Below are 14,858 nucleotides of genomic sequence, written 5' to 3'. Positions count from 1 at the left end.
TTGAAGAATAAAAACCATATGATCATCTCAATAGATGCAGAAAAAGCTTTTGACAAAATTCAACACCCATTTATGATAAAAACTCTCCAGAAAGTGGGTATACAAGGAACCTACCTCCACATAATAAAGACCATATATGACAAACCCACAGCAAACATCATTCTCAATGGTGAAAAACTGAAAGCATTTTTTCTAAGGTCAGGAACAAGACAAGGATGTCCACTCTCACCACTCTTATTCAACATAGTCTTGAAACTTCTAGCCATGGCAATCAGAGAAGTAAAAGAAATAAAAGGAATACAAATTGGAAAAGAAGAAGTAAAACTGTCACTCTTTGCAGATGACATGATACTATACATAGAGAATCCTAAAAATGCCACCAGAAAACTACTAGATTTAATCAATGAATTTGGTAAATTTTCATGATACGAAATTAATGCACACTAATGATGAAAAATCTGAAAAGAGAAATTAAGGAAACACTCTCATTTACCATTGCAACCAAAAGAATAAAATACCTAGGAATAAACCTACCTAGGGAGACAAAAGACCTGTATGCAGAAAACTATAAGACACTGATGAAAGAAATTAAAGACGATACCAACAGATGGAGAGATATACCATGTTCTTGGATTGGAAGAATCAATATTGTGAAAATGACTATACTACTCAAAGCAATCTACAGATTCAACCCAATCCCTATCAAATTACCATTGGCATGTTTTATGGAACTAGAACAAATAATCTTAAAATGTGTATGGAGACACAAAAGACCCCGAATAGGCAAAGCAGTCTTGAGGGAAAAAAATGGAGCTGGAAGAATCAGACTCTCTGACTTCAGACTATACTACAAAGCTACGGTCATCAAGACAATATGGCACTGGCACAAAAACAGAAACATAGATCAATGGAACAAGATAGAAAACCCAGAGATAAACCCATGCACCTATGGTCAACTAATCTATGACAAAGGAGGCAAAGATATACAATGGAGAAAAGACAGTCTCTTCAATAAGTGGTGCTGGGAAAACTGGACAGCTACACATAAAAGAATGAAATTAGAACACTCTGTAACACCATACACAAAAATAAACTCAAAATGGATTAAAGACCTAAATGTGAGACAGGACAATATAAAACTCTTAGAGGAAAACATAGGAAGAACACTCTTTGACATAAGTCACAGCAAGACCTTTTTTGATCCACCTCCTAGAGTACTGGAAGTAAAAACAAAAATAAACAAATGAGACCTAATGAAACTTCAAAGCTATTGCACAGCAAAGGACACCATAAACAAGATGGAAAGACAACCCTCAGAATGGGAGAAAATATTTTCAAACGAATCAATGGACAAAGGATTAATCTCCAAGATATATGAAGAGCTCATGCAGGGGCTTCCCTGGTGGCACAGTGGTTGAGACTCTGCCTGCCGATGCAGGGGACATGGGTTCATGCCCCAGTCCAGGAAGATCCCACATGCCGTGGAGTGGCTGGGCCCGTGGACCATGGCGTTGAGCCTGCGCGTCTGGAGCCTGTGCTCTGCAACGGGAGAGGCCACAGCAGTGAGAGGCCCGCGTACAGCAAAAAAAAAAAAAAAAAAAAAAAAAAAAAGAGCTCATGCAGCTCAATATTAAAGAAACAAACAACCCAATCCAAAAATGGGCAGAGGACCTAAATAGACATTTCTCCAAAGAAGACATACAGATGGCCAAGAAGAACATGAAAAGCTGCTCAACATCACTAATTATTAGAGAAATGCAAATCAAAAGTACAATGAGGTATCACCTCACACCAGTTAGAATGGGCATCATCAGAAAATCTACAAACAACAAATGCTGGAGAGGGTGTGGAGAAAAGGGAACCCTCTTGCACTGTTGGTGGGAATGTAAATTGATAGAGCCACTATGGAGAACAGTATGGAGGTTCCTTAAAGACCTAAAAATAGAATTACCATATGATACAGTAATCCCACTCCTGGGCATATATCCAGAGAAAATCGTAATTCAAAAAGACACGTGCATCCCAATGTTCATTGGAACACTTTTTACGTTAGGCAGGTCATGGAAGCAACCTAAATGCTCATCGACAGACAAATGGATAAAGAAGTTGTGGTACATATATACAATGGAATATTACTCAGCCATAAAAAGGAATGAAATTGAGTCATTTGTTGAGACGTGGATGGATCTAGAGACTGTCATACAGAGTGAAGTAAGTCAGAAAGAGAAAAACAAATATCGTATATTAATGATTGTATGTGGAACCTAGAAAAAGGGTACAGATGAACCGGTTTGCAGGGCAGAAGTTGAGACATAGATGTAGAGAACAAACGTATGGTCACCAAGGGGGGAAAACCGCGGTGGGGTGGGGATGGTGGTGTGCTGAATTGGGTGATTGGGATTGACATGTATACACTGATGTGTATAAAATTGATGACTAATAAGAATCTGCTGTATAAAAAAAACAACAAAAAGAAACAAACTAAGCCCAATAAAAAAGTAAATATAAACATACTGAGCTAATTTTCTGAACCAGAGTTTCAAGAGTGAAGTGGGTGTGCACTGGAAGACTTGTTGCTAGAAGCTGCTCCAGGCGACTTTAATGAACAGCCAGGTTTGGGAACCAATGAAATAGAAGATGACCAAGCCAAGATTTCAAACATCTTGTCTGGTAGGAAAAATGGACCCAAATTAATGATTAATTTTATTATTAATAAATGTACACTATGAAACTTATAGGATATGTTAATTGTAGAACAGTTGAAAAATCTAGACGACTTTAAAGAAAAATATAAAAATCTCCTATACTCCCACTACTTTAGAAATAACTACTATGTACATTTTGGTGCATTTTATTCCAATATTTTTTCAGTATACCCAAAACACAGATATGCAAATTTATACAAACACACATGTGCAAACCACGCAAGGAGGCCCATACACACAGTTTTGCATTCCACCTTTTGCACTTAATATTGTGTCATGAGCATTTCTCATTTAATTGAATTTTATTAATAAAAATATTGAATTTTATTCAGAATATTGTAATTTGCTTAATCAGTCTCCCTTTTTCTGCCTTTTAGGTTGTTTTGAATCTTTTGCTGTTATAAGTAGTTGTATGATAAAGTTCCTTATTTGTAAAATTTTGACCACTTTTGTCTGACTATTTCCTCACTATTGGTTCCTAGAATTTAGTTAGCTCATCAAGGGGTAGGGATGTTTTAAAAATTCTTGATGCAGATTGGTAAAAGGACTTCAATGAAAAGTTATTTTAACTTATATTTCTGCAAAACAGTGTCCATTACCTCACTCTAATTAGGAATATTATAAGTAAAAGATCCTTTAGCAATATAAGTAGAGCAAAAATAGTGTCTTATTTTGATGTCTTAATCAGATTTCTGATATTAGTGTGGTCAAATCTTTTTCATAATTTTCTTGGCTATTTGTATTATTTATTTTTAAAAATTTCCTGTTTGTGATGGCTACCTATTTTTGGGTAAAGCCTATTAATTAGTTAATCAACAATTTGTAAGAACTCTTTGAATTAGGAATAGTAACCTTTTGTTTGCCATACTAGTTGTAAATAATTTTTCCTATTTGCCTTTAAATTTTATTTATGGTGTTCCTAGAAGTACTGAAAGTTTTTTCCTATTGCTTTTATGTTTTTAATATCTTTTACTATCTGAGATACAGTAATTATTCACCCATATTTTCTTCCAGTTTCCTAAAGAGTTAAAAAAGACTCTTAAATCCAGCCTACTTAATTTTGATTTATGGTAAATGCTGAGGGTCTAATATTTTTTTCCCAAATTTTAAACTAAATCTGAAGTTTTGTCAAAGAATTCTTTCCTATTGGTTTACGTTTTTGTTTACTAATTTTATCATTTACTAACTTTTATCATTTACACACAAAAAAATGTACATTAGGGCCTGGCTCTAGGTTATTTGTATAGTGTCTTTAGTTATAGGTTTTCGTACTATGTAGCACCAATGAGATAATTTAACATTTTATTGGGCAAGTTTTCCTTTGTTGTTTTTCTCTAAGTCCCTATTTTTGGACGTTGAATTTGCTTCCACTTTTGTACTATATACTATAAAAAATGATTTTGTTATGCTATGAACATCTTAGGAATCCATCTTGTATGCATCTCTTATTTCTCTTAGTATAAATTTCCTTGTTAAGGAAATTCTTGGTCAAAGGGTAAAACAGTTTTTGAGTTTTCTTTTACCAATTGCCAAATTATCCTGTTTTAACAATTTCATAGTGCCATCAGAAGTGAACAAGAATGCCTTGTTAGAGATTTTGATTGGAATTGCATTAAACTTAAAATAAATTTGAAAATATATGACAGCTTTTTTTGTATTCAAACTTTACCTCAAGGAATGGTGTTCTTCTCTAGACATATATATTATATCACTTAGTAAAGTTTCACTATATATATCCTGCACAGTTCCTTAGTAGGTATAAAAACATAAAGGTTTCTTCATATAAATTCTGCACATTTTCTAAATAGGATTATTTTTAGGTTTCAACAGTTTAAAAAAATGTAGCTATCAGGAATGGGATGTTTTCACATTACAATTTCTGACTAATTATTGTTTTTCAGAAAACTATTGATTTTTATATATTCATTGTGTATCTGAATACTGAGCTTTCAAGTTAATTCATCATTAATTTTAGAGACACTGAAGTGAGGACCAGAGAGTTTATCAGCTTCCCCAAGTCATGAAGTTGGTCTAGTGTTGGAATTGGTATTGAGCCTAATTTTCTATAATTCCAAAGATAATGTTCCTTACACTACTCCTTATCACTTCCCAAATATATCTGTAGAAATACGATTAGCCAAACAAGGGAAATTATAGCAGTAAGGTCTCTGTACTGGTCAGAGTGTTCTGTTCAACTCTCAGCACCAAATTTTAAGAGTGACACTGACATTTAAAAGAGTGTCTAGAATGAGCCTGTGATATGAGGAATGATTGAAAGCAAGAAAATAAAGCTGTACAGCTTCAATGGCTAGAGTCATGATTGGGAAGCAGTTAAAAGAAACTAGATTCTGGCACATTATGTCAGAACTCTTAACACAGAGAGTTGTTCTCAAATGGAATAGGGTATTTTGGGAGGTATTAATCCACCTGATATTGGAAGTGCTCAAGGAGAAACTGGGTGAACATCACTTGAGCATGATGTAATGGGGATGGGAATGTGGATGAAGAAATCCCTAATTTTTCTCCTGGTCCTATGATTATTTCTGAATTTAGCTTTGAAAAACCCTAATTCTTATGTTAGCCATGGGAATTGGATGTAGTTATCACTACTACGTATGGGGTGAATTAAAAAGCACAAATTTTCTAAACCTCATTTTATTTAGTAAATTTAGTCTTCTTTCCCAGCTTTACAACAAATTCTGACAGATCTCTAAATAGAATCTGGTTTATGTTCTACTCTTTTATTCCTTTGTCTACACTTTCCTGTTTGTTCTAATGAATTGTGACAAAACAAAACAAAACAAGGATAAACAACAAACACAGAGCAAACTCCTGAATAATCAAAGTGTGATGGTAAACTTGACTATGTCTTCAGTAAAAAAAAAAAATCTGTTAGCTGGGCAGACAATCATTAGCTGTCTCCCTCCTTTCAGCTTGATGGTATTCACTCATTCACTTATTCGTGATGGGTTTTTTGGGCTCCAGCTAGTGTGGAGCTCAGTGTTGGGGGGCTGTGAGAGATGCAACAATGTCTTTGCCTTAAGAAATCCTGGCTGGAAGGGAAGAGACTATGTAATGGAAGTGGGATGGGAAGAAGGTAACCGAGGCTTAGAATATGGGATGCTCCAAAAAATGATTCTGTTCCAATCCTGTTAAAGCAATAACAAATGCTTCTGCAATGGCATCACATTCTTTCCTTTCCCACTTCTACTCCTATCAACCTGGGGAAGAGGAGAGGAGACTGCAGGGTGTGAAGGACTGGTTTGGGTTAAAAAAGGGACTACGTGAAGCAGAACCTCCATAGATTCTTCTCTTTGCTTCACTTCAAACTTTATTAAGAGTGAACAACAGAGGAAGTTCTGAACAAGGGTGAGGTTACTAGAATTTATTGTGATGTTATGAGCAGAGACTCTGCCATTTTCTACTATTTAACTAATCCCTTAGCTTTCCTTGGTCTTAGGTTTCTCACGTATAAAATGGGGGTGGCAACATCTGCTTTTGAAAATACTCATAGGACTGTTTGGACAAATCAGATAATGAATGTGAAAGTTTTTATTTTTAAAGTCTAAATGCTACGCAAGAATAGGTTATTATTATTATTTTTTTAAATTGAAGTATAATTTACAATGTGTTCGTTTCAAGTGTACAGCAAAGTGATTCATATATATATATATATATATATATATATATATATATATATATAACTGAATAGGTCCTTTTTGGTTATCTATTTTATATATAGTAATGTGTATATGTAAACCCCAAACTGTTATTATTTTTTCCATCTTTTTAAAAAATATTGAAGTACAAAAAAAATTGAAGTACAGTTGATTTATAATGTTATGTTAATTTCTGCTGTACAGAAAAGTGATTCAGTTTATATATATATATATTCATTTTAATATTCTTTTCCATTATGGTTTATCTCAGGATGTTGAATATAGTTCCCTGTGCTATACAGTAGGATCTTGTTGTTTATCCATTCTATATGTAATAGTTTGCATCTACTAACCCCAAACTCCTAAACTATAATTCAAAGAGATAATGCACCCCTATGTTCATAGCAGCACTATTCACAGTAGCCAAGACATGGAAACAGCCTAAATGTCCATCAATAGATGAAAGGATAAAGAAGATGTGGTACATATATACCTTGGAGTATTACTCAGCCATAAAAAGGAATGAAATAATGCCATGTGCAGCAGCATGGATGGACCTAGATATTATCATACTAAGTAAAGTAAGTCAGAAAGAGAAAGACAAATACCATAGGATATCACTTATTTGTGGAATCTAAAATGTGACACAAATGAACTTATTTACAAAACAGAAACAGACTCATGGACAGAGAACAGACTTGTGGTTACCAAGGGAGAGGGGGATGGGGGAGGGATGGACTGGGAGTTTGGTGTTATTATTATTTTTAATTGCAGAATTCTTGTGCTTAGGATATGTCTTTATATCTATATTTGTTAGCATAGATTGATTTTGAGTAGCTCTTGTAGCTCCTTTTAACATGTTGTATCACCCCATATCAATCATTGATGCAGTTACACATTGAAAACTTGATGCTTAAGACAGAAGCCAGAGGTTCAGAAAATAACCTGGCTCTATGTCTGAAATGGTTAGAGTGAATCCATTCACTGGGGTTTTACATAAAAACCGTAAGTTCAGATCTCACTCAAACTGCTCCTATGGTGTTTTAGGAAAATAGACATGTCACAGGGTTCCTGGTGAGGAAACTTCTTGAGCTCCCCAGAATGACACCACTGCCATTTAAATAAATTAAAAATTAAAATATTCTTATTTTATTTCAAGAGAAGCTAGGTAGTTTGAGACTTTAGATTAGGAAGTGGAAGCTCTGTTTTGGTTTTAGCCTGAACTATGCTGTACTTGTTTAGACTCTTGTTAGACTAACTCTCTGGTTTGTTTTAATCACAGCTTTTCCTTTTCACCATCTAGTAATGTTGAGAAAGTTCATGGGGATCCTTGTCAGTAGAGGGCTTTGCAAAGTAGCATTATCACTCTGCAGCACACTGGAAAAACCACCCCTGGTTATCAAAAGTCAGTTTCCTTAATAAGCTATCAAAATTATTATACCTCATCACATGGTCTCCTTTGTGGGTGGGCTATTATGTTTGGCAAAGAAATGTGGCATAGTACTTTTGTTTGAAGAAACCTTTCCCTCTCTGGAAGAAACATGTAATCTCAGTATAGCACTGTGGAAAATTGTGTGGAGGCTTTATTGTTTGAATATAGTGGCACAGGACATCTTTACTTAGGAGATTCCTGTATCTCCACATACCATCTTTATGTGAATGTCTTGTGATGCTCATGACAAATTGGGAACTCTTCCCATAACTTTGTCTTAACCACGAGGTACAGTGGAACAATGGTTCATTATGCTTCCTTTTAGTCATTATTACTTTAAGGAGTCCTTAGAGCTCTAAATAACACAGCGATCCAAACACATGTTAAGGTCTAACTTCTGTCAAGATCCAGGCTGGCTTGCACTTGTTTTCACACTCTCATTTGTACAGGAAGAATGAACAGGGAAAAAAATGTACCTGGCCAGCAGCCTGGGCTTCTTGGACATGTGACCTGTGAAGTCATACATGAGGGCACCATGCTCAGAAGGGCCCAGTGCTTAGTCTGAATGCTTTTAAACTTCTGCTGTTACCACCTTGAAATTCTGAACACTTTTTGAACAGGGATCCCCACGTGTTCATTGTGTACGGGGCCTCACAAATTATGTAGCAGGTCCTGCTTTGAGGTCATTAACTGTTTTATTAACTGTTAGAAGATCCCAGATATTGAAAAAAAAAGAGAACGAGATGAGGTGGGGTGTCTAGTGAGAGGAAACATGTACTGAGGAAGTAACTATTAATAGAACCTGTGTGTATTTATGTTATTGTTTTAATAGTGGTCTTTTGTATTGGGTAGATTTCTGTTTTATGTAAAGAGCTTTCAACTGCCTACATTCCTATGTTTACAAGTCTAGAAAAAATTCCTTGGGAGTGGAACAAAATAGGGAGTGGATCCGGGGAAATGTGAGAGCTCTTGATAATTCTGCGTCATGAGCAGATTTGGTCTGCAAATCTGTTGCTCGGATTCCAGCATCAGGCCTTTAAGTGGCTTATTACCAAATGGAGTCAGTCCTAGGCAGGTGCTTGTCCTTGTGATTATTGCTGTTGTCTAACTTTTGACCAAGCTCACCTCCTTCATCTATGATCAAATGTCACCCTCTCCATGAGGCCCATCCTGACCATGCTACTGCAAATTGCAACCCATCCCATACCACTCCTGATGCTCCTGATTCCCTTTTCTTCACTTATTTTAATATGAATGCATGAGGTTTGGCACACAGTAAGTGCTCAATAACCATGAATTGAATAAAGGGAATGAGAGAATGAGTGGATAACATGCATTTCTAACATTAAAGGTTAAGCTTTGAAAAGAGTAAAAATATCAGCTTTATTCTTACCCCCTTTCTCCTCAGCTGGTTTGTTCTCTGTACATTGATTCTAGTTCTCAGAATTCTTCTAAGCTCACCCCCCTCACCCCAAACAGTACTCTTTTTGTGAATCTATGGTCTCTAGCCAGTTTAAGATCTAAGAGTTTTCCAGTCTGAGTCTCCCCATGTTATTTAGTAACAGTATTTTCTAATGTCACCATCGGAGTGGAGATAAGAAAACGTCTTCCTTGTTGGAGGAGGATGTGAGCAGTATAGGATATTACTGGTCACAGGGTATCTTGCTATTTCTGAGGGAAATTTACCTGCGCCTTTTCATCATTCTTTGGTGTGGACCATGTTTGCTTCCAGAGAGGAACTCTGTAGGGATAACTCTTTCAGTCCTTCATCTCACCCTTCCCGAGAACACTGGAGACATTGGTATTGTCAGTTCCAGTGATATTCAAAGCGCGTTTCAAATCGCTACCCTACTTCAGTAGCTCTCCTTTTGTAGCAAAAGCAGCTATTTGTTAAAACACTATGTACTAACTTAAGCCTCAAGAGACTTTTTAATCAATGTAATATTTAATTAGTTTGAAGTACCCTGTTTTCCACTTAGAGTTGGAAACTAAACTCTTTGGCTAAGATATACTTTGACCATTAATTTAGTAAGTGAAGAGTTGGTACAGGTGTACCACATTTTATTGTGCTTCACTTTTATTTCGTTCCATAGATACTGCTTTTTTCTTTTTTTTTTTTACAGTTTGAAGGTTTGTGACAACCGGGCGCGGAGCAAGTCTATTGGTGCCATTTTTTCAACATTTGATCACTTTTGCATTTTGCTGATTGTTGCAATGCTTCAAACTTTTTCATTATTATTATATTTGTTATGGTGATCTGTGATCAGTGATCTTTTTGGTTTTTTTCATTGTGAGCAGTCTTTTTTTTAAATTGAAGTATAGTTGACTTACAATATTATATTAGTTTCAGGTGCACAACCTAGCAATTCAATATTTTTATAGATTGCACTCCATACAAATTTATTATAAAATACTGACTGTATTCCCTGTGCCATACATTACCTCCTTGTAACTTATTTATTTTATACCTAATAGTTTGTACCTTTAATCCCCTTTGCCCATTTTGCCTCTCACCCCTCCCCCTACTCTGGTAACCACTAGTTTTTCCTCTGTGTCTGTGAGTCTGCTTCTGTTTTGTTATAATTGTTTGTTTGTTTTATTTTTTAGATTTCACATATAAGTGAAAACATACAGTATTTCTTTGTCTGCGATCAGTGATCTTTGATGTTACTATGGCAAAAAGATTACAACTCGCTGAAGACTCATGGTGGTTAGCATTTTTTAGCAATAAAGTCTTTTTTAATTAAGGTATGTACATTATTTTTTAGACATAATACTATTGCATTATGTTATACAGTCCAAACATAAGTTTTATCTCTAGTGGGAAACTAAAACATTTGTGTGACTCACTTTTTTGTGATATTTGCTTTATTGCAGTGGCCTAGAACCAAACCTGCAGTATCTCCAAGGTATGCCTGTACATGGATAAAGTAATGAAGGAGAAACATGAGAGTAAGTGTACAAAATATAACCCATATTTGGTATACCCAAATGAGGTGCCTTCTTTTAAACAATCATTTCTGTGTACTTTCATAATTTTGTCTTTATTCTCTTTAAGTCTTTTTTTTTTTTTTTTTTTTGGCCTCTCCCTGTGGCTTACGGGATCTTAGTTGCCCAACCAGGGATCGAATCCACCCCCTCAGCAGTGAAAACACAGAGTCCTCTCCACTGGGCCGCCAGGGAATTCCCCCTCTTAAAGTCTTTGAGAAGGACTTCTGACTAATCTAAAATTCAACTTACTGATATGAGAAATGAATGGCACCATCACAGTAATTTAGTTTTCAGTTTGAGAGCCTGGTGTCACATTCCACCTACTTACTATGCTTAATCTGATTTTTTAAAAAGAGGAACAATAAGACTGGCACTTGATTCTGTCAAGTTATAGGCATATACATTTGTTTTTTAAATTCCTTGCAGTGGAAATAATGACTTTTTGGACGCTCAAAATCATGTGGAATAAATATAACAGTGAAGATTATTTCATTTCACAGCCAGGAATTGGAGGGATGAATTTTAGTATAATAATCAAATAGATCTTCCTTAGACTGTCACAAGTTTTTTATTTTTTCTAACAAAGTGCCTATGAGTTGCTGTGTTGGGTTACATTGGGCAATTGTCTTATGATTTTGTTCTTAAAGTATATAAAAATTATTTCAGTGTAGGGAAATAAGAGGAAAACAGTTAAAATTAGGATATTGTCTCTGAGTTTTAGTCTAGGTCAGAGATTTTGAAGATTTTATGTACTTCCAAAAGTGAAACAATCCCTGCAAACTCTCTGGACACTGTGTGTTTTCATTTCCCCAGGGGGAAGGGCAATAGCTGAGGTGGCTTCCTGCGTAAGGCAAGGGTGGAGAAAGCTGGCATTTCCCAGGGTGTCCGGGAGGGAGATGAGTGGATGTGTTGTTTCCATGGACACACCACTGCTCCATTTTTTCCTTTTAGGTGGTGACCAATGTGACTGGACTTAGTCTGGTGAGGTATACACTATTGGAGATTTGCTCCCACAAACTCTTCTCAATTTTTTCTCTACAATCTTTATACAAGTATCTTACTTCCAAAATAGAATTACTTTGTGATTTTACTTTGGAGATTTGCTTAATTCTTTCTAATGGGATATGGTTAAGCTAATGAAATATTCCAAAAAGTAGTTGTTATTTTATTTTATTTTTTAAATGATCATAAAAACACACACCAGTATATTCAGGAACCTATTTATTCTCTTGTCTGCTTGTAAGGCATTTAAGGCATTATGACTTTTGTTCTAGCTCTATTTGCATTTGGAGCCCTCAGTGAAAATTCCTAGTTTTCCTGAATAACTGTATGCAGTCATACCTTTAGAACACATGCTGCTTTAGTACGAGTTGTAAGGTGCACTGGGTGTAAAAAGGGTGGAAGCAAGGGTGGGCTGTGATTCAAAAAGGAAAATGTGGAACAAGGGGCTACTTGTGGATTTCATTGGATACATGATTTAATTTAGTTAATTAGGAGATGGAAGCATCAGGAAAAGTGGAGCTTGTGCCCACACAACTCACACAGTCTAATACAGTAACCTTTAGACAACAGCTGTAACCTAAAAGGCCCATGCCAAAAGCAACAGAGCAGGGCCAGTTCCTGTCCCTTAAAGCAGGACAGCTGAAATGGTGGCTGAGTTTAACAACAAAAAAGAACAAAGCAAAACAAACAATAATCCAAACCAAGGTTTTCTGAAAGGAAAATGTACTAATTAGAAGTTGGACATTTCGAGAACACTGTCTTATGGAAAAGTGCCAATTTTATCTGTGGATTTTTGGTTCCTAACCATTGGCTGAGAAAATATTTCAGGTTATTGCATCTTTCTGGGTGGAACTGAACCATTGTATCCTTCTAATAAAAATTCTAAATTGGGCTTAGCATAGTAATAATTTATGTTGTGGGACTTTGAAGAGCAAAGAGTAATATCTTTCTACCCACCCTGATTTTGCATCAGTTTTCTTTTCACAAGGCAATGAAGAGTTATTTTTATAGATAGTAATGTCCAATATACATTGAAATTAATAAATCCGCATCTGTGATATTATGCATCAGTTTTTAAAAAGTACTCCTGATGGTTAATTTCAGTGGCAGAAAATGCTGAAAAATTGGGATGTTGATTTCCAAAGTGTTTTTTCTTTAAAAAAATTATAAATTGTAGCTAATGATAAGTGATTGTGCCAGAGATTTTCAGGTTACTGCCAAATAGAGGATTTGGGGAAATTAAAAAAAAAAAAGCTGGATCATTTAAGGAAAGTAATTCATTTCACACTTTGACTCTTTCCCAGAACAAACATAAAAAATGCACTATCCTCCTTCCCGGTATTAACGAAATATTTTCCAAATCCATTGCATTGCATGCATTGCATTCCTTTATCAGGATCTTATTCAGTTTGTGACTCTGCTGGAAACTGATATCTTAGAATTAATCTGATACATGCTTTTACCTACTTTTCTCTTGTTTAATGCTTAGCTTAAGTACGACAACATTCATTTTAATTTTGTTAGGCTTTCTGGACACACTTCCACAACTACAAATAAAAAGTTTCAAGTCATTTGTTTTATTTCTTTTTCTCTCCTCCTTTTAAAATATTTTAACTTTTTGGTGAATTAATTGTTTAAAAAAGTTTCCAAGTTAGGGATCTGTTTTTTGATCTATTGTTTGTCGAATATAAATTTAAGGAAAATCTGCATTTTTTTAAGGTACATAGAAGGTTAACCAAACTGCCTTAAAAGCTTCTGACTGCTATTTAAAACATAGGCACAGTTTTTGTGGAAATCAAGAACATTTGCCCTGTACTCAGGTTCGGAAAACCAAGAGTTACAGAGGGTCACCAGGGTTAAGAGGGTGGCAGAGACCCGTCGTCCATGAAAGGTGACAGTTCTGTTTTTCCACTTATGGGGCTCAGCGGCCGGGGCAGATAGCAACGCGTCTGTTGTTTGTATGAGCAACCTTCTCCATGAGTTATAACTGTATGCAAAACTTACTGTTATGGCCTGGAGTCTCTCCTTCACCAGCTCAGCTTCTTCCATTCTAGAAGTCAAGGACAGGCAGCCAGTGAGGGAAGTCCAAAACTACCATAAAGCAGGAGCCTCCTTGGGGAGAGGAGTGGAGGTGACAGAGAAGCAGGGAGAAATCCGCTTTGGCAGCGGTGGAGAAAAGCAGAAATCCCCGACTCGGCAGGAGCGTCTCTGAGCAGATGTACAGATCAGGCCAGACACATGTAATGAGGATATGCTGGGGAAGCAGACGCTGAGGCTGCTAGCACGGGCTGACTGACAAGTTTGAACGGCAGCCGTACAAGCCCTTTTCCTTCAGGAGCTGCCAGCTCTTTGTTGTAATGTGCACAGTTAGCAAGGCACATTTTCTTATTAACTATTCCTTACCCAATTCATTCTTTTCTAGGAGTAGCACTAGAAGCCCATGCACTGAATGCTTAATCAGCCTCTGCTCTAGCCACACACAACCAAATCTCTGCATCTGTGGGTCTGTGTGTATTTGTACAAAGTTGTTTACCTGTACTGTCCTCCAGAGTTGCAAAGACAAAGCCTTACCTTGACTGGGTCAAGTCACTTGCTTGCCTTTCTTCCTTTAATTGCATTTAGATAAGAATACAAAATTCTAGAGTAACTTTAGAATTTAATATAGTGGTAAATTTACATCAGGCTGCCCTTGCCTTTCCCTTCCCCTCCTACTTCAGCAGTTTGTTTCAAATTTTGGAATCTTTAGGTCGTGGAGAAATCAAAGGCATTAACGTGACTCTGTTAAGAACTTGGTCCACCAGCTGTGTTCAGTGTGGTTTAAATGTCAAGTACCACCCTCCCTTATTTCTTGTCTTGGATTTCTATGGAATGCAGTTCTTTCTTGGATCCTATTCAGCAATGACACTCAGGAAGTTGCCCATCTTGACCTCACCAGTTATGCAAGAGAAAGGAATGAGACTTTGAAAGTGTGATGAGACATTCTGTAACTCATGTAGTCCAACACCATGTGAGTATTTCCTGGCCCTTTAGAAAGAAGAAGTCAAGCCCAGTGAAACTCTTAGGTCAAAG

General features: G+C 36.2%; 1 protein-coding gene across 1 annotated transcript in view; it reads right to left on the bottom strand.

Moving 5' to 3' along the window:
* Nucleotides 1-14,610, bottom strand: part of PALMD (palmdelphin) — a 55,044-nt gene extending 40,434 nt beyond the window's left edge. The window contains exons 1-2 of the mRNA XM_082614083.1: nt 14,361-14,610; nt 13,794-13,839 (exon numbers count right to left, since the gene is read on the bottom strand). Of these exons, the coding sequence (XP_082470209.1) occupies nt 13,794-13,839; nt 14,361-14,407 (93 nt within the window). The 5' untranslated portion in view covers nt 14,408-14,610. The remainder of the gene's footprint in view (nt 1-13,793; nt 13,840-14,360) is intronic.
* Nucleotides 14,611-14,858: the final 248 nt, after the last annotated feature.

The sequence above is a fragment of the Mesoplodon mirus genome, assembly GCF_964341445.2.
Source record: "Mesoplodon mirus genome assembly, chromosome: 3".
NCBI classification, from domain to species: Eukaryota; Metazoa; Chordata; class Mammalia; order Artiodactyla; family Ziphiidae; genus Mesoplodon; species Mesoplodon mirus.
This window is presented reverse-complemented; position numbering and strand designations above follow the sequence as displayed.